Source organism: Diadema setosum, chromosome 9, assembly GCF_964275005.1.
Source record: "Diadema setosum chromosome 9, eeDiaSeto1, whole genome shotgun sequence".
In the NCBI taxonomy this organism is placed as follows: domain Eukaryota; kingdom Metazoa; phylum Echinodermata; class Echinoidea; order Diadematoida; family Diadematidae; genus Diadema; species Diadema setosum.
The window spans coordinates 8214615-8237341 of NC_092693.1; the positions used below are offsets into that span (position 1 = coordinate 8214615).

At 38.8% G+C, this 22727-nt stretch overlaps 1 protein-coding gene across 1 annotated transcript; it reads right to left on the bottom strand.

Annotated features, from left to right (window-relative positions):
- Positions 1-4844: 4844 nt before the first annotated feature.
- Positions 4845-14139, bottom strand: LOC140232805 (NFX1-type zinc finger-containing protein 1-like). The gene is made up of 4 exons (XM_072312922.1): positions 13988-14139; positions 7945-12645; positions 7083-7200; positions 4845-6050 (listed from the first exon to the last, which is right to left on the bottom strand). Exons 1-4 carry the CDS (start codon positions 14137-14139, stop codon positions 4845-4847), a joined length of 6177 nt encoding a protein of 2058 aa, XP_072169023.1.
- Between the last annotated feature and the right edge of the window lie 8588 nt (positions 14140-22727).

Below are 22727 nucleotides of genomic sequence, written 5' to 3' on the forward strand. Positions count from 1 at the left end.
TCTTACGAGCTTCTCAGGGTATTGTGTGACTGCCCCTTGGTCATCAACAGCAGCGCTTTTGCTTTGAGAGGGCAACGAGATGTACGACGACCCTGATTCCACCTCAACATTGATCAAACTGGAATAAATTCGTTAGAAATCAATATCATTGCACTGTCAAACCTGTACTACAGAAAACATGCTTATAATAGCACATGTGTAACCATTTCCAATAGCTGATTATAGTTGAAGTGGGCAAAGACAACTTTTCAGTTGATGACGGCTTAAATCCTACAGAAAGAGCTTCTTAGTTGGCACATTTAAGCCATGAAAAACTTCTTTTCAAACAACTTCGTCAATAACTGTCATTGTGACTGGTCGGTGCAGGTGTAAGTAAGAGGAAAAGGCTATCGTCATTCATCATTACCACAGGGCTGCCAACCTTGAGTGAAAGTTTGGCGTGAGACACTGCGCGGGGAGCGGAGCGACCTCCTGGCTAGCGCCTGGCGGCCTGCTGTACGGCCGTACTACGTACACAGTCAGTGTATGTAAAGCGATGTAAAGCACACGTCATAGCCATACATGTACACGTGTACTGTAATTTGCCAAAAGTACAAGCTACGCTCACGTGGTATAGGTAGAAACCAATCGTAATCCAATAGCTCGTCTTTGCGCGCGAACCGAAAACGATTATTATTGGTTAAGCTTTACACCCGCGCGGAAAAATCTCGAAATTTTGGGCATGGGCATATCGATATTCGGAATATCAGAGAATTTAGAGACATATTTCTTTTTGTAGTCATGTACATTCCATTTTGGGGGTTTAGCGTGAGATTTCGTTTATCAGTGTGAGACAGTCAAAATTGGTTGAATTGCGTGAGTCTCACGCTCAATGCGTGAGAGTTGGCAGCCCTGTTACCAATAATTACGATGCTGTTTGTCACACCTCATTGTGCTACACCAGATAAGACAGTTCATCATAATATGATCAATCTTTATGAAAGTTTTAAAAATCATCTAAGTCAACATGTCTAGTCATTATGAAGTTTGAATACGTACAAGTATCTTGATTAAAAGGCGTAAGTTTTATAGGCACTCTTTAACAAACTACAATTGACTACTTTTTACGTATACTATATTCTATGATCTGTATATATATACATGAGTATACATATCATTATATTATTTGTTTTTGTCCAATGTATGATTAATGTGGAAATTTGTTTGTGACGTTATATTTACTCAGCGAAAATGCAGAAATAAAATCGAATCAAATCAACAGTTAAACTTTTGGTTGTAGCCGAATCCTCACTGCATGCTCCCGCATTAAAATTCAATAAATGAAAATTAAGCTTAACTACTAGTAATACATAAATAACCAAGTCCTTAAACATACTCGTAACCAAAAAGTACTACATGAGAGACTTACAGACTGTTTAATAATAATTTTCCTGGCAATCGACCATACTAACCTCGGTAAGCAGAATGAAACATGATTTTTCTAAAGCCTGGCCACGTTTTTTTTTCTTCTTAATCATTATTTGCATTCACAGTACATTATGTGCATTCAAATGATTGATGAGGGTTTGTGAAACAAGTGATGCTACTCATAACAGAAAACAGACGCATGAATAAAAAAGCATAATAATGTCACAGCCGTATTCTGAATTCTGGCGCGGCCGTTGTCAGAATAATCGAATTGAAATTTTGTTTCTGTTCATATATTTTTGAGGAAGAAGATAAAGAAAAAAGTTTTAACTTTGACATTCATGTGCAACTCGGTACGCGAAATTCATCCCTTACACATGTATTGTCTGAAAAGATTGGTTTACATTATCCTGCACAAAATTCATAGCACCGGTTAATATCACTTCTGTGTATAATATAAGTCATGAACCACTCTAGTAAATAAAACGTAGGTTTATTGTATGTTAGAAAGCTATTCTTATGCATATGAAGTATGTAACGTATGATAATGTCCCTGCTGGTTCTTGTTGTCCAGGAAACATTTAGAGAGAGTGTAACATTTACATTTGATATAACGTATGAGTAGCAAATAATACTGATTGACAGGCTGTATTAATCTGCTTTTGAATGTTTGCCTGGTTACTTTTACAGTTGACGTCAGTCTATATACATAAATACATACAAAAACTCACACTGCATTGAAAGCAGTTGTAAGACTAATTACACCATTCGCTCTCGGACTGAGCGCGGTAACAATGCTACTACGAGAAATCATATAGGTACAATTGTAGTTCATTTGCACTTTATGAGTAACCACTTTGTTCTTGCGTAGGCTTTAACTTGATTTGAAATGAAGTCTTGTTTGTTAGAAAATAACGGAAACATTACAAACAATACTTCATTGATATTAGGAAGAGTGAACTTACATAGTTTAATGATAAACTTATTTTCAATGTAAGTTGAATGAAGGGGGTGTTTCATTCTATAAAAACAAATTCGTTCAAGTCGTTGTTAAGAGATCACGTATAACGCAGATGTATACTGTGATGTGAAACTGGTAACAGAAGTATAGAGAATGCGATATAAAAACATAACTACAGGTCTTATCATGTCGATATATCTGAATATGAAATAAATCTAACATTTTATTACAATGCCTCTGAGTTTGTTCAACCAGTGATCTTACCTGAAATACTCATAGGCTAACGTTTATATACAAGTATTTATGCATATTCTTATATACAGTGTATAAATGAAATACACAACTTATACATGTCTTCTTTACAAAGCATGTAGAGATAACTGATAATCGTATTCTGAGAGCTTCAAAATTCATAGTGAGTGGACATTTCAGCGCCTGACAAAGGTTGCATATTCCCCCTATAGGAGTCGATGTGCCATGTCTCATGATCCACAAATTCACTTTCATCAAAATAATGATTCACTACACCTTTTAGCATAAACTCTGGCGCTTACATCAAATTAAATCAACTGGCAAACTTAAATTATTCATATGCGACTCGTATATCACTTAGAATTAAACAGAAATAATTCGGTAACTGTGATAGTATGGGACTGATTTCAAGACAGAGTAAAGCACGGTGTACTTGCCTCACATACATTCCTAGAATCATCTACAACACAACATGCTTCTACTCAATCTGTATTTTGAGGGCATATTCCATAAGATAGGATCTGTTAACGCGATCGAACTTTAGAATCTTGTAGAACTACGGTGAAATTACAGTGGCACCTGCCATACTGTGGACAGACATCAAACTCCACTCTCTTCTATAGGTTAATTTAGCGACCATTAATTTCTTTCTTTTTTATATTCTTTGACGATGCACTTTCCAACTTTAAAACTTGTTATCCTTTACAACTGTAAATTTCATATAAGAATTCACCTCAAGTCAACTTTTTGGATTATACGCCCTAATGCTTCTATGAAGACTCCTCATATTTCACGTTGAAATTCTGATATTTGCTTAGTTGACAATTCACTCATTCAAGTTTTTGTTATGTTTAAATGCCCTATTTGTTAAAACGTGGAATATGTAACAATATGAAACAAACAAATCAATTTGCTTTGTTACGCAGATTTCAGGCTCTGCTTCTTTAGTTCGACTTCAAGACAAAAATACAGCAGCTACCAACCAGCAAAATAACAAAACCCATAAAATCATACAGATATAAATAACTACTATAATACATTAATTCATATATACTATAACTAGAGTACCTGCAATCGTCTTCGTTTCGCTCTTTTTTTCTGAGTAGTTATGGCCGATCAAAACTTAAACATTTTACCGCACTCTTCGCCATGTATTGTATTAATGAACAATAACAATTCTGATCGACATGAAACGAAAAGCGAAAATCGTATCTGTCTCAAATCATCTCAGAAATTTGATATCGGCAGGCTTCAGTTACCCTGAAATGTGACTTTTAAAAGCCATACAGAGATAACATCTCCTGATCACAATGTAATTACAATACACATTACCAAGTACACAAATAAACAACTAATCAAAATTAGGAATATAGACTTTGGTATTACTTAGTGGCTTTCGCTATATTAGTCGTAAATATGACAATTATCTCACTCTGAATTCGTTGCATCGCATACCCGAACAAGTGCTAACCTACAGACTTTTTGAACGACACTGTAATAAGACAATACGATTTCCATAACAACAAAAGGTTTGACACCGGTTCACCTACCGTGTCTACAGATAACTTTAACATTAAATTTTATTACATTCCCTTCAGATATCTATAGAAATGGTGGTACTTGGACAAGTGAGTAATCTCAACTTTGTTTTGTAAATTTCATTACAGGCAGTGACAGGCATAAATCGTCTACAAGGATGCATGAAAAAACTATTATACTCAATCAAATGAATTCACTTCCGACAGGGAAACAATTTCGTATTGGCACATAATAACCTATTCGACTCGCCCTGTATGTGTATACTTATCTGCGCTGCACTCAGAGTGTCCTTAAAGAAGTGTCTGCCATGTATCTCATTGCTGTGGACCATTGCGATTTAATGACACACTTCGGAATACATCCTCACTTCACCAGGAATATGATAAATGTTACATACTGAAATTATTATAATTGACACACGTGATTATTGAACGTAAATTCAGATGTGGAGTTGTGTACACGGATATAAACAATAGAACAGACAACATTGTTGGTGGCCACAGCAAACAATGATATTGGTAAGTAGTTTTCACATTAATCTCACTACGCTTATTTGCCTCACAAATATGTATAATGTTCGGTACATTTCCTGACTACTCGATTTACATGCACTGTCACTCAGGAATACTGATAACGTTCCGTTAATTTCTGTAAGATGGTATGGACGTGAAGTGTCAATAAAAATTCAAAAGACCCTCTGTTTTTTCCTGTCTTGACCATGGAGCCAATCCTGACGTCTCTTCGTTCTGCGACCATGACCGTCAGCTGGACCTTCATTCGTTTGGAAAGGAGGAAAACCCTCTCTCCATCGCTCTCCGTCCCTGAAACCTCTACCCCTATGATCCTCATCAATATTTCTGCGGGTCCTTTTTGGCTCCCGCTGCCTCCTTGGATGGTGCCTTACCTCTCTGTCAAGTGACTCTGGAGCTCTGCTCCACACATCCGGGTGACTTGAAGCCACTTCTGGCGGGTTAAACAGAGGCGGCTCTTCTGGGCTGGTGAAGCCGCGGTTCCTCGGGTCTTCGTCTCTAAAAGTGATAACCCTACGATCCTCATTATTATATCTGCGAGTCTCAAATGCGAGTCTCGGATGGTGCCTTTCTTCACTTTCACACTCCTGGCAACCAAGTGACTCTTGCACGCTGCCTCTAAGGACATGCCCTTGCGGACACTGTCTCCACACATCTAGGTGACTCGAAACCACTTCTGGGGGGTTGAACAGAGGCAGGTCTCGTGGGCGGGTGCAGCCGTAGCTCCTGTACAGACTGCCCAAGGACCGCTGAGCCGAGCGGAGCTGATTTTCGGTCAGTTGCTGGTCAAGAATTAATACTGCTTTAACTTCATCCAGCTGCGAGACGAGGTTGGGTTCTCTGGCACAGATCTCTAATAGTTCAATGAGCATGGTCTGTCGCCTCAGTTCATTCTGAACGTCAAGGATCTGCTGTTCCGTCACTAGATTGATGAAATTTTTGACCACAGTGTCTTTACTGTCATTTATACTAGTATCGAGCGCGTCCATAACGCCGTCAACAAACCCCTTGTAGCTAGCTTCACTTTTCGTCTTCAGATATTTGAACTTATCCATAAATGATTTCGTCAGTGTTAAATAATCTAGCAGAGGTGTCCGGGTACATAAGGCTCTGGCGTAATCCAAGGTGACTCTCCTACCCACCCGTCTCTTGACACTTCGCTTGGTTGACTTCTCAGTGTCTTCGGAATCAGCTCTGGGGGAAAGGTCTTGTAATATTTGATGTGCTCTTTGCATCACATTCGATATGTCCGCCTGCAATATCTTGAAAACGCTTTGCTGGCTCTGACGGAATGCGAAGAGTACGGAACCATAGCGACGAGTGATCCTTATAGGTTCTCCACATGTCGGACATGATGGTACCTAGAAGTAATTGATTGAGATAAGAATCAAGAGGAATAGATACGAAATTCCGTGGTTGACGTTTCTCTCGTGTATCACAAGGATACCGACTACTCTGAGCAGGGAAGCAAGGAACAGCAAGAACATTTACCCCCCCCCCATCCATTCGCTGGCCTTTGATATGGCAATCAATTCATACACTTCAAAACTTCTTCGACAATCTGAACACATACTTTAAGCACATAAATGTATAATTACTAGTGTATACGGTCATTGGGTTTACCTTACCCTTTCCCTTTCAGACAATTCTCTGCTAACGGTCTTGCCATTTTGAGGATCTAACAGGTTTGTCGATACGGAAACCAAGGCCCATCTACAGCCTACAGTCTCCGCAAGGATCTGTGGCCATTGCGCAGGTCTTAATTATTTTTTTTTCTTGGGGAGTGGATGCATATAACGGCAGGTGGCATCCACTAAGATGCAGTTTGACTTGCTGCAATAAAAGCAAAACAGAAACTATCGTTTCATGACAGAGACAATCAGATGATGTCCAAAACACGTCATCAGATCGTGCTGATATATCAGTCTTCGGATTGCCATGCTAGCTGTGACGTCACTGTGGGATCTCATACTGAACCAACAAGCAAACAAAACAGGAAACTATAGCCTTATTGAAAACAGCCTGTTTAAACGAACATACCACTCAATTGTCATAAAGATATAGCCATGCACACAATTTCACTACTTCATCTTATCCCTATCATAAATATGTTGAAAGTCTCTCGTAAAAGTGTCAAATCTTCTTTCGTGACAACAGCTATATACTACCACCTTGCTTTGTTTGAATGTAACCAAACAAATTATGTGATTTATTATGTACATTTGAAAGAAAATACATGGATAAATACACACATAGTTTTATCACGGTTTTTTTTTTTATTTTGCCCTTAAAAATAATCAAACTAGGCTCAAGACGTCAAATGTCACAACCTAAAGATATCGAATCTGATCAGATTTCGGCGTTGAAGTTTCACTAAATTAAGATAATCTTACCACAATCTTGACAAGTTCTCTCGGTGAAGAAAGTGGTTCTTGATTCTTGGTATATCCGAGGTGGCTGTCTAGCTGTGTCACATTAAACACATGTCCACAGTCTTGAAGTTGTATGTACCTTAAGCAGGAAAGGCGCAAACAAGAATATGAATGATGAAGGTAGCGTTTACTCGCTTCGAAGCATCGGCACCTACACGATGAGCTGCAAATGACAGTTCTTTACCATTTTTGCAAGTGACCATTCTTTACCATTTTTTCATACAATATAAAAAAGCATAAAGACAATAGAAATTATGACCTACATAAAGAATATGAAATCAATCTTTCTTCTTCTTTGTTTCAAAAGCAAGTCGCGATATGAGCTTCAATCGACATTCGAAGAAAAAAAAAACAATATTCCTTGACTCCAGTTACTGAGAGTTGTTACCGTTAATGCACTCTATGTTGTTTTTTTTTTTCTAGTCTCATTGCAGTGAATCAATGATTATTTTGAAAAAGCCTTGAGCATAATAAGTTCACGCCACCCTCGATTAATTCTGGATTGTCCTTTCCCCACTCCCTGGAAAGAAAAAAAAACACAAACACACATACTTACAGTAATGTAGATAAAACGACGGGAAAATACTGCATTCTGAAGTCCAGTACATTGAGTTTACTGATAGTTCTCCTTTCACTTAGATAAACTGTACTTCCTAACGAAGATGTGAAACATTTCCATGATATTTTCTGTTTTTTCACCCGCATTGCAGGTCTGTTCCATAGTTGGCCATATGTTTACCATTTTACAAAATGACATGTAATCATCATAAAGTTTAAACGTGTATTGTTGTTTAGATGTTTCAACACTTTATTTCAAGCTTACCGTGATGTATTGCAGCGTTCGTATCCAAGTGAGATTTGCTCCAAGTCAGCCTTGTCGCAGACGCGACACATCTTTGGGCAAACCTCTCCACACAGACCAATACATGGATGTCCACATTTGTTGTTCCTCTTGGGACATGGTTCATTGCACGGGGATATGTCACACCGTTCGAAGCACAGTTTAGGGCAACGGTCGTGTGGACATTTCCAGTCACAAAGTTTTATGCATGGATCACACTTTGTACTACAAGGATGGCCGCATTTGTCATGACGACATTTTTGTTGACACCTCTGCTGACATGGAAAGCATGGTCGCCCACACTTTTGTGAACATTTGTGCCCACAAATTAGCCTCCTCTCACAAGTTTCTGTGCACGGTAAGTGGAAACGTCCTCGTTTGCATTCCCCACATGTACCCTTGCAAGAGTGCCCACATAATAGTGTTGCGTCACACTTTACGTAACATGCGCTGGGCTTGTCACAGCATTTGACGGTCACTGTGTGCTGACATGGCCAGTCATCACGGGTAATCATGTCTTCACACTTCTCAGTGCAAGGCATCCAGCATTTATCTCGGCATTTATGGCCACATGGAAGCACTTTCAGGCATTCTGAGGTGCACGGTATCTCTTCTGGATCCTTCCAACATTTAACTTTCTTCGAGTGACCACACGGAAGTTTCTTCGGTACAACTTGCTGACATTTACCAGCAGCGCAACATTCCTCTTCTAACTCGTGCCCACATGAGAGAAGCTTCCTTGTGACGAAGTAGCACTTCACATCCTGTATGTCAACATGGCATTCCAGATTGCATGTATGTCCGCAAGGGAAAGTTCTCTTCATTTTTTTCTTGCACACGATATTTACTGGATCTTTGTAGCACATCTCTTTACATATGTGCCCACACTTCAAAGTCTTCTGGACAAGTTTTGTGCATCTTCCGCGCTCACAGCATTTCTCTCTTCTGCTATGACCACATTCAAGTTGCCTCGTAACGATAACCTTACATTCCAAATGTAAATTGTCTGGATTTTGATGACAAGGGAGTATTCGTTTATGAGAACATTGAAGAGTTTTCTCAACATCCTCCTTACACACGATGTCAGAGCTGTCGCCGCAAGGTACTTTGCCGATGTGTGAACATGGCAATGTTTTTGACACAATGACAGGGCACTTAGAAGGACAGTTCTTGGAGCAAATTTTAGGGCAAGTGTGGTTATTGGAGCAGATGATCTTCGAGCAGGGCTCTCTGCAAACGTATGACTTATGTCGATCGTCAGTTGGGTGACATCTCTGTCTACAAACATGACCACAATCCAGTCGAGTGTCACATGGCTGCAGGCATCCTCCCCCTGGAACACTGTCGAAGTCCTCGGATGACTTGACGTCTGTCTGGATGTCAGGATGATTCTTACACTGCAACTTTAGTGAATTTCCGATACTGTCTGTTGATTGCAGATCCTGAAAGATATTTTTCCACAAGTCACTGTGTTTAGCAAGCATGGTGAAGTTACCAATGCAGAACATGCCTTTCTTCGCCCTTGATAAGGAGACACACAGCCGATTTGAGATTCCCAGAAAGCCAATCCTACCAACATCGTTACTCCTAACAAATGAAAGAAGTATGATTTCATTCTCTTCTCCTTGGTAATTGTCAATAGAAGTCACCTTCACCCCGAGAAACTTATCGCGCCCCATCAGTTGCTTGAACTGGAGAAGCTGACCTGTGTATGCTGTCAGAATGGTGATCTGATGTGTCTCATATCCCTGCTGAATGAGATAGTAGCAAAGAGCAACCAGGAACTTCGCTTCATGCAAATTGAAATGACTTTGAATGTCCTCAATACATTCCTCTGGCTGTGCGTGATCAATGAAGAACATATTTTTGGTTACACCTTGGATGTTCCCAAATTCCTTCACAGAGTCATGGTCATCAAGAACATCGTAGAAGTGTTTCCTCATGATGTCCGCAATCTGAGGGCGCATTCGATGTTGAAGTTGTAGCTGAGTGTACGGGAATCCGTTATTGATCAATCGTTCAAACAGGGAGATATCCAAATGATATTTCTTCGCCAGCATGTAGACGTTTGGCTTTGGTCTGAGTTGTTGATGGTCACCGATAAGAATGAGCTGTTGGCAAGAAGAATGAAGGGCAGTTATGATGTGAGCTTCAAGCACTTCAGCAGCTTCCTCAACAACCACAATCTTTGGTCTCACTCTTTGAAGCACTTGCTGATTGCTGGCAGCCGCAGTTGTGGTCATGCCAATGATAGTAGCGCCTCGGAGCACTTTTACCTTCTCTATGTCCTTGGCTTCCTCAAGTTCAAAACATAGTTGCCTGTATCGACTTTCACACCTCGGAAGGCGCATTTCAAGATCTGCTATATACCTGTTCAACCAAGTATGATACAGACCCCATCTCTGATTTGGGGACATTCGCCACACATCCCGTTTTGATAGTATGTACCTCAAATCGATCTTGTCTTTTCCTAGCATCTTTCTCTTGATGAAACGTTTCAATTTTGCATGTTTGTCATCTTCCAGCATATCGAGATGTAGAGCCAGAAAATGGGAGCCTTTAGCTGATCTAGTCTCTTTAAACTCGACACCTTCATGAATCAATCGACGTTCTTCAATCTGGTCCCTTTCACATTCAATGTCTATGGAGACACTGCTGCCACTGTATTCTCCTACCCTCTGGGTCTCACTACCATACTCTTCTGTGCCTTTTCTCTTTCGTCTATCCGTTGTACGGTCTCTTCCCTTGTTCCAATCACTGTCTTTGTAGCAGTCGCCGAGGAGCCACTCTACCATCCAGGAGGCGACTTGTTTGCGATGCTTTAGTCGTAAAAGACTTCTGTAATGCTCGCGGGATATGACATCACGTAGTTCAAACTCTGCAACGATTCCCTTTCTGGCTCGTGTGAGTCTAAGTTCGGTTTCATCAAGCTTGGTTTTGGCAGCTCGAACGTGTTTTTCAAGCGACCTCCGTGGTTCCCCACATCCGCTCCTGCCAAGGAGTTTTTTTAGGTTGAATCGCTTGAGATGTTCACTCTTGCTTCGACTGCCAACTCTTACGAGACCCTCCGAATGGAACTTTACAATACCTTCAAGAAATTGATCCAGGGCATGGTTTGTGTAACATACCAAAAGAATGGGACCAGGGTTGTCATTTGGGGACCACATACGTCTGTTTATCAGCAGGATATGCACAATCTTCAGACCAACGTAAGTCTTACCAGTTCCAGGTGGACCCTGAATAACAGAAAGTTCTGTAGTGAGAGCTTTCTTCACTGCTTCCAGCTGTGACGGGTCTAGGTTGACGTCAGTCACACGAGGCCAGGCATCATATTTCATTACTGCAATACTACGCCCGAACACAATTGATCGATTACGAGACATGCCATGAAATACTAGTAGTGGTGCTATGTCCATTTGAACAGGTATAAGCAATTCCTTGGAATCTTCCTTACTTCTTTCCTGAAGGTACATTGGGGCTTGTACCACATTGTTGAGACGAATGATGTATCTTGATAACGGCAAGGAGGAGGCTTCCATTCTCTGTAGTCCCAGGAGTACTGGACGATAAGCTTCGAAGAAGACGGTAGACTCTGCCATGACGAATGTATTGCCCTGTAAGCAGGAGATATCTTCTTGATCAACCAAGTGAATAGCTACACGCCCAGCCTCAAGTCCTTCTACATTTCTGTTAGCAACCGTTCCAAATAGAAAAGTCGCAAAGTTATCGTTGGAAATAATGACTAGTGAACCATACATGAGACGCTTGGACGTTTGCCATCTAACTCGAAGCTTTTTGAAGGACAAGAAATGAAAAACTCCAGTGGAGTCATGACTCGACGAAATGTAACGCACTCCCTCATAGATTCGGACATCTTGGAGTCTGATCCTCTTCCCGGGGTGAGCTCGTTTGAAGGCTACATATTCTGATATTCCATTGCGCAAAGGGTATACAAAATCTTCCTTAAGAAGACGAAATTGCACGTCCAAATAGTGTTCTCCATCCGCATAAACACCTCTCGTGATATGTGGCCGAAGGAATGGTCGATACCCTGCCTGAAGTTCTCTCGTTGTAGGGAGAATGGCTTGCTGGCGAAAATCATCCGGTGGAGGGTTTTTGTGAACTAACTCCATTTGACGTTTACGGTCCTTCTCCTTTTCTAGGGCTTCAATTTGTTCAGATACGGTTTTTATCATTGGTTCCAGATTCTCGGAAATGTAAACAGTCGAAGACTCCTTTTTCAGTGCTTCTACGGCATCTCTGAGAAGGGTGAAGGAAACTTGAACGTCTGTTGCTCGACTCGGTAAGCACTGTAACATTGTTTTGAACACGATGAGTACGTCCGTAAGTAGAGTTTCAACTTCACTCTTGACTTCGTTAGTCGGGTTTCTCAGTTTGATGAGATAGTGCCCGAGATGGAATGTGAGCAGTTTAGAGTCAGATACCATTGTTAGCAGTGTGGTGACCGAGTGATCAGCACTTACAACGTCACAGACTGATGCCAAACTCCTCCACAGCAGCCTCTGTCTTTCGTCATCAATCCTAGGTTCGTTGATACTGACTTGGATTTCCTCTCTGCGTGCACAAAGGTCTGCCAAAGCCAATGATGGCTCTTTCTGAAGAATATCCATTAACGATGAGGAACTGAGTGCGCGAAAAGGTCCGGTGCGCTGACATTGGGTTCTGATTGAATATCACAAAAGTCATATTTTTCCTGTAACATTTGTACAGCTCATATGCAATACGTTTGAACGTACAGTATATTAAATCTTGTCTCATCGTATGAGACAGCTGTTTACACAGGTATAAGCTGTTAAATTACGACACATATTTCTCATATTTTAAACAGTGTCCTGGACACTCTCCTGTGGCCGAAATGTTCTTATGTTGAGTGTACTGCATGGTTTTGTCTAGTTAGTTTGATTTTCCCCATAATTATAATTATTGTTTGTCGGTAGGCGGGATACGAGATATTACCATGCATGTGGATTGCATATGTAAAGGTAATAAGGAAGATGGTTGGATTTTCAATTGAAAATTCACATCATTATCACCCCAAATACTGTGGTAAATATATGCATAAAATGTACATATCAAGGCTAAAAACAAAGCTTGATAATTTTGTCTATTGTGTATAGTTTATTAAAGGGGACTTCCGGATGATTTTCAGACTTTGGCAGTTAAACATCTGTACTTTGCTTTAATATACTGGGTACAAAGTTTCGGAATATTTTGTGATAGCCATGAGGATTAAAAACGTTTTTGAAATCCCATGAACCAGGATGATGACATAGCAGCTTCACATAAAAATGCATGATTTGATGCTCAAGGCAGCAGAACAAAAGAAGAAATCACACAAAATCTAACACATGTGAAGTTGTTAAGAGAATGGTATTTATGGAATTACGTTGTTACAGTCGTACTGGAGTATGTGAGCCCCCTACAGTTGCCCTGCGTCATATCCTTGTTCAATGTACACTTAATTGTTTTGGGTTTTTCAGAGTATTGGTTTATCTACCGAAGGACCACAATGAATTTTTCAAATCTATAGGCCTACATGGTACTATGGATTTACGTATCACATGATGTAAGATTATGAAAATCAGCCTGAATTTCCCTTCGAAGTCGAACGAAAATCAAGGCATTTTTACCCAGCGTTGCCAACGACATGAACGAGATGAAATTGTGGTGTACCAAGGAGATACCTCCTTTGGGTGTACGAATGGAGAGAATATTGCATTGGCTATAATGCAAGGCAGCAACAGCTAGGATATTTCTTAGACATTATACTTCATGTGCACGAATATTTAACCCCTCCCCCACAAGAAACAACAAAACTCTTTCTCAAAAGAAAATAATGAAAAATCTTAATCTGGAATATTGATGACACTTTCATTCTTCTGATATGAGTATCACAATGTTAGACGATTAAAACAATTTTCAGACTTTTTAGAATTTAGCATATGAAAGTTTGTGGAGAGTTTATTTCAGGAAGAGTTAATTCCAAACTTGATATTTACCTGACTGATGCTGTCTCATCGCTAGTCTGATTACCAGCCGTAAGAGGGCTATGATCACTTGGGATAAACACAGATTGAACGCCCTCATCCTCCCGACAGCTGTCATCTCCAGAGTCTGTGGGAATGTATCGCCTTCCTCTCTGTACCCCTTCTTCATCCTATCCACTCTCATCACCCCAACACATTGTCCTCGTTGCGCGAACTTCATCTTCAGCGCTGGCCATAGTTGCTAGTTGGAAAATGTGGAAAATAATGATAAGAATAGGGGTGGGGAGGGCGATGGAAGGATCGTTCTAGCCCAACAACCATTAGAGGGATCCCTAAACCATTTGATAATACAAGTAATGGTACTCACTGTTGTGTATGCATTTTGGCAGCTTGAACTAATGTAGCAGCTTTTCCCATACGCCTTGTGCTCAAGGGAATATCCTCTTCATAGCTTCATTGCACATGAAACGACTAGCTAAAAGGTGACGGCTTGATATGTAAAGAGAAATAATACTGCCAACTATAAACATGGAACATTCGTACCTTGCCTATCCTATACAACATACCAAGTAAAAGACCAAGTGAAATCTGTTTTGAATTATTTTCCCATATTTTTTCTTTTGTAATCATCAAATTGTTTTGTATCCGTATGAACCACTATTTGATATCATTACAATTCACTTTTATACTTATTTACAAAGTCAATTTCACGTCATGAAGCAAAACATGAAAGACTTAACAAAAACCTATAGAACCTATAGAAGGAAATGACATTCCTCTTTAAAAAAAAAAAATCCCACATACAGACATAACTATTATTACAAAAGTTGTTGCATTCATAGGGATCCATTAACATCAATTCTGTGCATTCTTTTACTTTAACATTTTGATGAATCTTTTTATACTAATACACTCAAATAATAATGACACATATTATTATCAGAATTATATTGCCCAGCCAAAGTTCGCTTCGCAGATGAAATTGTACCGATAATTGGTTTCCCCCATGGTCATGCTGGTTTTATTTCTGTTTTTTTTTTTAAAGGAGGAAGCTTTATTCGGAGTAACGGCATACAACCGTAGTCAAAGAAATTGAAGGCCAATTCCAGACTGCCCGAAGTGTAATTAGCCGTGTTTTGTTTTGTTTCTACGGCGCGTTTTTTTTTTTTATTTTTTAGTTTGATTATTGAACTCTGTGTCGAAGAATTATTTGCATGAATGCATAAAACATTTGGTCTCAAGCTCTTTTTTAGTCGCTTCATCATCTCGAGTGACAGCTAAATAAATGACTTATAAGTCATATAGATATGACTTATAAGTCATATTTATAAATATAAATATGACTTATAAGTCATATTTAAATGCAATATAAGTCATTGACTTATATTACATATAAATATGCAACATAATATATGAATGCATATGTACACATCGTTTATGTTAAGCAAAGCAAACATTGAGTCTTGAAAGCATAAAATGGGGAGTTAATTATCCGATTAAGGGATGCTTCATTATCATATGTATTGTATTTGATGTATAAACACCCTGGTGTACACACACTTAAATATAAAATGGAGCAAAATGCATTCATTCATAGCGGAGCTCGAAGTGTGTGACTTCAGACGCATCAGTTAAGTTTTTGTTCGCTCACTGATACTAGAGATTTCACATTAGAGACTTCATCGTATAATAACTTTTAGATTCTTTGTGACCATCAACATGGATTACTTACAGAACCATGTACAAAGCGTCATGTATACAACTTGTCGTGAGCTGCGTACACAAGGTTATCTGGACTATACTGGTATGGTTACAATCAACAACAAATAGTGGCCTATATCAATGTTTATTAGACATAGAGTGTAAAACGTATTGGTTTGTTTCAAATTAGCGTGAACTATAATTATATCAAATGTACTTGTAGTAAAATCTTAATGACATCAAAATCCGTCATCAAGGATCAAAATAAGGTCTAAAGAGATGATGAAGTGCATTAAAATGTGCCAACCAGACAGGATCAGAACAATAGACTATTGTGTTTAAATCAAAACAAACACGATGGAATACTATATGGCACAACATTGAAGTTGAGGAATGGGTCAAATTGAATCAAACGAACAGAGCATTAAAACCTGATTTAGAATAAGTAGCTACACAACATGATTTATATTCAATTCAATCCAATTTCGGTTTTATTTAAAAAAAACACCAAATAAAAGTCCGAAGACAGTACTAACCATATTTGGTTTACATCAAAATTTACATCTTTACAACTTTACAGGGAGACATAAAGAAAAGAAATAAAACAAGCTGACACTTTACACAACTGCTGATTCATATTGACAACCCCCCCCCCCGAAAAAGCCAAAAATGCCACACTATAATTACATTATCATAAGAATCGATAACACCAACTTTAACAACAAAGATAAGGCATCAACAGAAGAGAAATTGCACACACCTCGCATACAATGTACATTTGATAAAATTCATCACATATAATTCACACATTAAAAATCTTTAATTATTTTCAAATTGATAGATAAGTATTGGATTAAAAAACCAGCAACTGAAAATGAACGCAGTCATACACAGATATTTGAATTAATTTCATCCAACTGCAAATAAAGTTATGGGAAAATAAAACCCAGCATAATGCGAACATCATAATATGCAATGACAAAAAAATAACCAAGGCTATCAGCATTCGAAAGAAGAGCGAGAAAAATAAACAAAGGGAAGAAACATCAAGGGAGTTGAATAGTCCTGAGATGTTAGAAAAAAATGTTCACGAATATTTACTTTAATAGATTTTCATTCCTCGTGAAATGTCGACAATTCTGTTTATTCATTTCATAAAATTATGTCAATCTCTTGCATTTTTTTTTCTTTGGGATCAGTCCAAGTCGCGATGACACTTGCTCCATGAAGAAGTTTGATTTGTATTTTCTAAGAATTTTATGACTCGGACTTTTTGAAGCCTCCTATACCTACCGAAATGACGTTGGAAACAGGAATTAATTATGCCAAAATAGTAAAAACTGATAGCAAATGAAGATAATCTGAAGTTTGCAAATTCGCGACACAAACGATGTGTATAGTTACTACAGTGTAGAAGTAATTCTTCATTATGCTTTCCTGTAAACGTCTAACGGCGAAGGCGCGGTGCCGTGGGCTATCGAAGCAGAGCTGTTCTTTGGAATCTCATCAAAATAAGTACGGTATGCCCGGTTGTACAGATGGATCAAGAGCTATTACCGACATGACTACCCTTGCGAGTAATAGTCAATATCATTAATAAAAAAAAATGTTGGTGTGCGAAAGAGTGTTAGATCTATAAGGGTGTATCAGACATACACGGACGAGTTGCATATCTTATCCTGTCATTGTAACGAAATTGCCATCACCATTCTCGCCCATAAATGTCATGAATGGAAACAAACAATAAATGCCGATAAGAATGAAAAAGAAGTGAATGAGTACGAGATTACAGACATACCTACATGATATTCCACTTCACTACCTATAGTTGTTGGCCCTCCTTTTGGCTAGGACCATCACAGATAGACGAAAACACTGGTTTAATAACTTTCGTGAACTGTTCCAGAATACACGAGTGCCGACCGGGGCATATGCAGTGAATAGAAGCCTACATTGTCGTATCGTTCTCGTATTAGTCTTTTTTCATGATAATTAGTACGGCCCGGCAAAAAACCTGTCGAGAAGGAACGCAAAGGAACAGTTAGCCGGAAAGATGACATTCAACTGTGATAAGCTGTGTGTGTCGGTGGGAGTGATAAGCATCTAATCGTATACCATCCGAGAAGGAACAAGTCGCGTAAGGAACGAATGTAACCTACAAACATGAAAAGAAATTGATGTGGTATAACCAAAGTTTCTTGACTGAGGCGCAGCACTACCCATATGACGTCATCATACGTTAATGTTATGGTGAAAAAAAAAAAACCGCCAAACGAGAAAGCCAGTATGTTGCGGACTTTCTCCGTTTGTTCTTTATGATATCCGTCCGTCCAGATTATTGGCATGAAATAATTAGTCCTACTATAAGAGGATTAGTGATCATTTCAAACACCGTCAAATTCGCAGGAGATGCATTGATCGAGAATACCGTGCGCCTAGCTGTCAATTCGAATTCATCCATGGTGATTAGCATATTGGCAAAAGATCATTTCAAAAAATCGAAAATATTGCATGAATCGAATAATTTTCTGAAGATTAAACCCATCATCACAAAAACAGTGAGTCTGTCATGTACAAATTCAACGACATTTCGATGCAGAAATCTTCAGGGGATAAAAGGGGGGGGGGGGTCAGCTTACCTTTCATAACTACACATGGGATCGCATTACTCGCTGTAGTGATTGCATGTAGGGACATCCGAAGATAGTAAAGGTCACACCTCTTTAATCCACATCACAAATAAGCACGTCCTACACTATTTTTTACATTTCTCAAATCCACCATCTGCATTCTTCTGATGCTCTTAGTGTAACCAAGAATCCATAATTTCCATAGATAGTCCATCCGAGAATAAAACGTGATCCCTCTGAAGTTCACTCTTTTGAATTTTGAATATTGATCAAAATCGATCTCGCCAAAGGCAGAAATATTAAACTCTTTCCCTGTTTACGTACTTCAGTGACAATTGAGACCGTCATGTCGCTAAGGTAACGCTGCTTGGCTGGCAACAATGTGTTGTGAAGCAACGACAAGCTGAAAGACAATGTGAGGCATCAGAGGGGATACATTCACGCATTATTGTCTTGTCGGAACAGCCATGCATATATTATGATTATCAGCAGTAGACATCATGCCACGCGAACAACGAACGGGGATTCCCAACCATTGGACCCGAGAGCCATGGGTTTAGTGCTTATGTCTGCTATACTAACATGACTAACAGGCAAATGTATTCGTGTATTCAAATTACACATGGATATTATTCCTCCAAGGACCCTGGTAACAATTAAGTTATTCCATCCACCAAGACATACACAATTCATTCCAGTACCTGAAATGCACTTTGTAGGTCATGTTGTTTCTATGTGGGGCAAGGGTAATGCCTGCCAGTCGATCTCGAGCAAGCTTCCTGGTCTTGCCAAGAAATGTTTTTAGGCATGCATAGAATTTGAATATGTTAATACGATCTGTTGAATGCGCAAATACTTCACGAGTTATTCCTACTGCATCATACAAGCCCAAGTTTCTAAACAGAGCTACGTGTTTGCTTGGCAAAAGTGAAAAATAAATATGATGGGGAATTCCACGGTCAAAATCCAGACATGTTGTTTTAAGATTAAAGGAGCATATCAACTGACGTTCAAGTTATTGTACTAACACAAATGAGACCCGAAGAATCTATCAAAAAAAAATTGATGCAAAACATTATAAAAGTCATTAAACAAAGGGAAATTATGGTAATTAAAAGTTTCACATCTTTTGCGAAACAAGATATTGGTTGAACTTATTACACAAGTTGTCTTTTTTATCACGTGTATGTGATTTGCGATGTGATATAAAATCATTGTCGTTGAGATTATCAAACTGTAAGAACTCGGCCTCTGAATAAGTTATTATTGCTGTTCCAGTACAATTACGATAATTTTTATGCAAGGATATCATTTCAGTTTGAATTTCATCTGAAAATGAAAAATAATCGGAGAAGTGTGTGAAAGTACGTGGGAGACTTTTGAGACAATGACATGATCACCTCACTTAAGGAGGAAGTATCATTATCATTACTTTAAACAGGAAGTCACCTCCTTGCTCTAAACTACAGATATCATATTTTTGTGGAAGCTGTAAAATTAAGAATCTGATGCCTTTTTTTATTAATTGTCAGATTTTATAATTGAAATCTCGTATTTATAATTAATGATAGAGTAGTAAAAAATCAAATCATTATCAATGTGATATAATATTGTTCTCTTTGTTTGATTTACTTCTACATGTCCCATCCCTTTGTCTCATTGTTTGTCCTGTCTACGTGCTTGTTTACTGTGAGCGTCTTGTTCCTGTACGTATGTGTGTGTATGCATGTTTTCGTACCTTTGCATTTATTCTATTGTAAGTTCGATGTATTGAGTGGCCCACGTATATTCCTACAAGCTTATCTTTTACGTGGGTCCCTCTTTTCTAGTAACGCGATTATTTTGAACAATTAGTTCCATAAGTATATATGGAGTTTTTTTTTTTTGGGAAATACATTGTATTGGTTTTTTTTTTATCTGTATTGGTAACAAACATGAAATAATGAATTCTAATTCATTTGAATTGAATCTATCTTGAAGTATGGTTTGAGTTTTTTTTTTTTTTTTTTTGATACTCCGTCCCACCTTTCCCCATCCCCTAACCTCCTAGGCCATCCTACCTACCTACACGAACACACACACACACACACGCACACACACACACACACACATACACGCACACAGTCTTAATTTCACAGCTCGCTCGCTCTGACCCACCCGGTACCCCTCTTCATGCGCCTATGTTTTAAGAACTGCACCAAGTGCACTTTGCTCTTCCGTGTTGTTTGGCGATACTGATAGTTTATCATGTTTATAGTGCACAATATCCAGTTCATTCATATTCTAATTTCAAGGTTTAATAGCTCCAATCGGCGAAAGATCCGTGCCATTGGCTTTCCGTTGATGCACTCCATTTCATTCTGAAGAAATTAACACCTTACAATACAGAAAGTCATCTGGCAACGTGTCTTCCATGGCATGAAGCAAGTGTAGTAAATAACTTGCATAAGGCATAAGGCAACTATTGCCATGCATACTGAAGCATACTGTTTTACATGATGGCAAACATTACACGATTACCAGTGAGATGGTAGCAATGTAGATACCAATGTCTTAATCTCCGGGTACTGCAGTGATATAGTTGTGTATCAGCAACCAATGGTCGCGCGACGTGCACGTAGCTATAACATAATAGTGGGGAATCCCCGAAAATGGTGGCGATTCCTCACCGCATTCTTCAACTGTGAAGGCAATCTCTCGTTCTGGCTATGAAATTATCAAAGAGAGTTTCTCAGGGGCAAATAATTCATATTATATATATATATTTTTTTTTTGGCTTTAATAGGGCAAACATTACATTTACACGATGATATTATATAGCGTTGAATTCAGATTTTTAAGTAAGTCGCAGTCTTACGACTGCTTACATAGACATACAATATCATACTTGTATTTGTATACATTCTACATACGTACATGTACATGAATTATATGTTTAACATATAGTAGACCTACGCGTAATATTATAACGCAATCTTATGTACATAGGTTGCTACATACACACACTGTACACGCAAAAAGTCCGGTGTTAAATAGTGAACACCGAGCTGGTGTTAAATTTTCGGTGCTCATTTATGGTGTTAAATTAACACCTACGGGTGTCATTTCCAAATTTTAAACTGTTTTTTGAAGAGTTTCTTAGTAACTGCACTTCTTGTTGATTTTTGATTTAAACAAGACGATCAAGAATTTTACATTAAAATACTAGATTTTTGAAAAAATGTGAAAATAAATTTACACCAAAGTAACACCAGTTGGTGTGGTCCCTTATTGAAGCTGGACGGGTGTTAAACCATTGATATTAACACCAGCAAATATCAAATCAACACCATGTGGTGTCATTTTTTAATTAACACCAGTACAGTGTCAAAATAACACCAGGTACAGTGTCAAATTAACACCACGAAGTGTCAGGTGAACACTTTTCAACACCATCACAGTGCATTTTTAACACCTGTGGGTGTGGTCCTTTATTGAAGTTTGATCGGTGTTAGATTTAACACCCGTGGTGTTAAATCTAACACCGATGTTTTTACAGTGTATAATACGGTGTGCATATTATAGTATTGAATTAAAACATGTTTTTGTAGCATCAACCCCCTGTGTGCTCACCGGGTTTCAGTAGATTACTCAACAGAGACTGGTAAAAGTGGCTAGATGGGGATGACCTTAAAATGTACTTTGTTCCTGCGTACAATGCAAAACGGTAGAATATAATAATACATAGCAATTTGCCTTTTAATAACAGAATAGACATTATAGTATATACATGACCATCATACAAATTTCATGCACGCCTTCTGACAATGGCTCTTCTTGACAACCTCAAAGACTGCCCATCCAGTGTCTGCCCGATGTAGCAGGCCCTATAACAACTGCCCATAATGTGTGCAAACTGGATTCCGAGTATTTGCAAGAGCCTGAACGAGATATCACGTTAAATTAACTAGTTAATACGTCAGAGATGAAGAGACAAATTTGAATAATGTTAGTAAACCGGAGTGTATTCACGGATGTTTCTCTTGATTCCTACAGCCTAGTGACGAATCATTTTTATTCACCTGCTCCTCCATGTGAATAGTTTCTTTGGTAGGAACCACTTAGCATTCACTTAGTTGTTGTTAACCCTATTAAGCCCAAGCTATTTTGTCCCCTCGCCGGCCCAAGGAGGGGGGGGGGGGGGCACATTGTGCCCCCCCCCCCTATATAACTTTTTTTTTTAATTATTTGATGTATCATCGTCATATTTGGCACATGGGTAGAGTAACTCATACTCTACACGACCGTACATTTGAATTTTCTCAAGGTCACCCATGGAGGGCGCTATTTTCCAAAATATAAAGAAATACATAAGAATATGCTAAAAACATAATTTTTCTGTATAATTTCTTTATCCCCTTTGTATATGTCTCATTATCGACCGATC

Coding starts and splice junctions, on each gene's coding strand:
- LOC140232805 (XM_072312922.1), bottom strand. CDS start 14,139: ATGAAGAAGGGGTACAGAGAGGAAGGCGATACATTCCCACAGACTCTG. Junction 12,646..13,987: donor CTAGCGATGAGACAGCATCA/GTCAGGTAAATA, acceptor ATATTCAATCAG/AACCCAATGTCAGCGCACCG. Junction 7,201..7,944: donor GAACGCTGCAATACATCACG/GTAAGCTTGAAA, acceptor TTCCTGCTTAAG/GTACATACAACTTCAAGACT.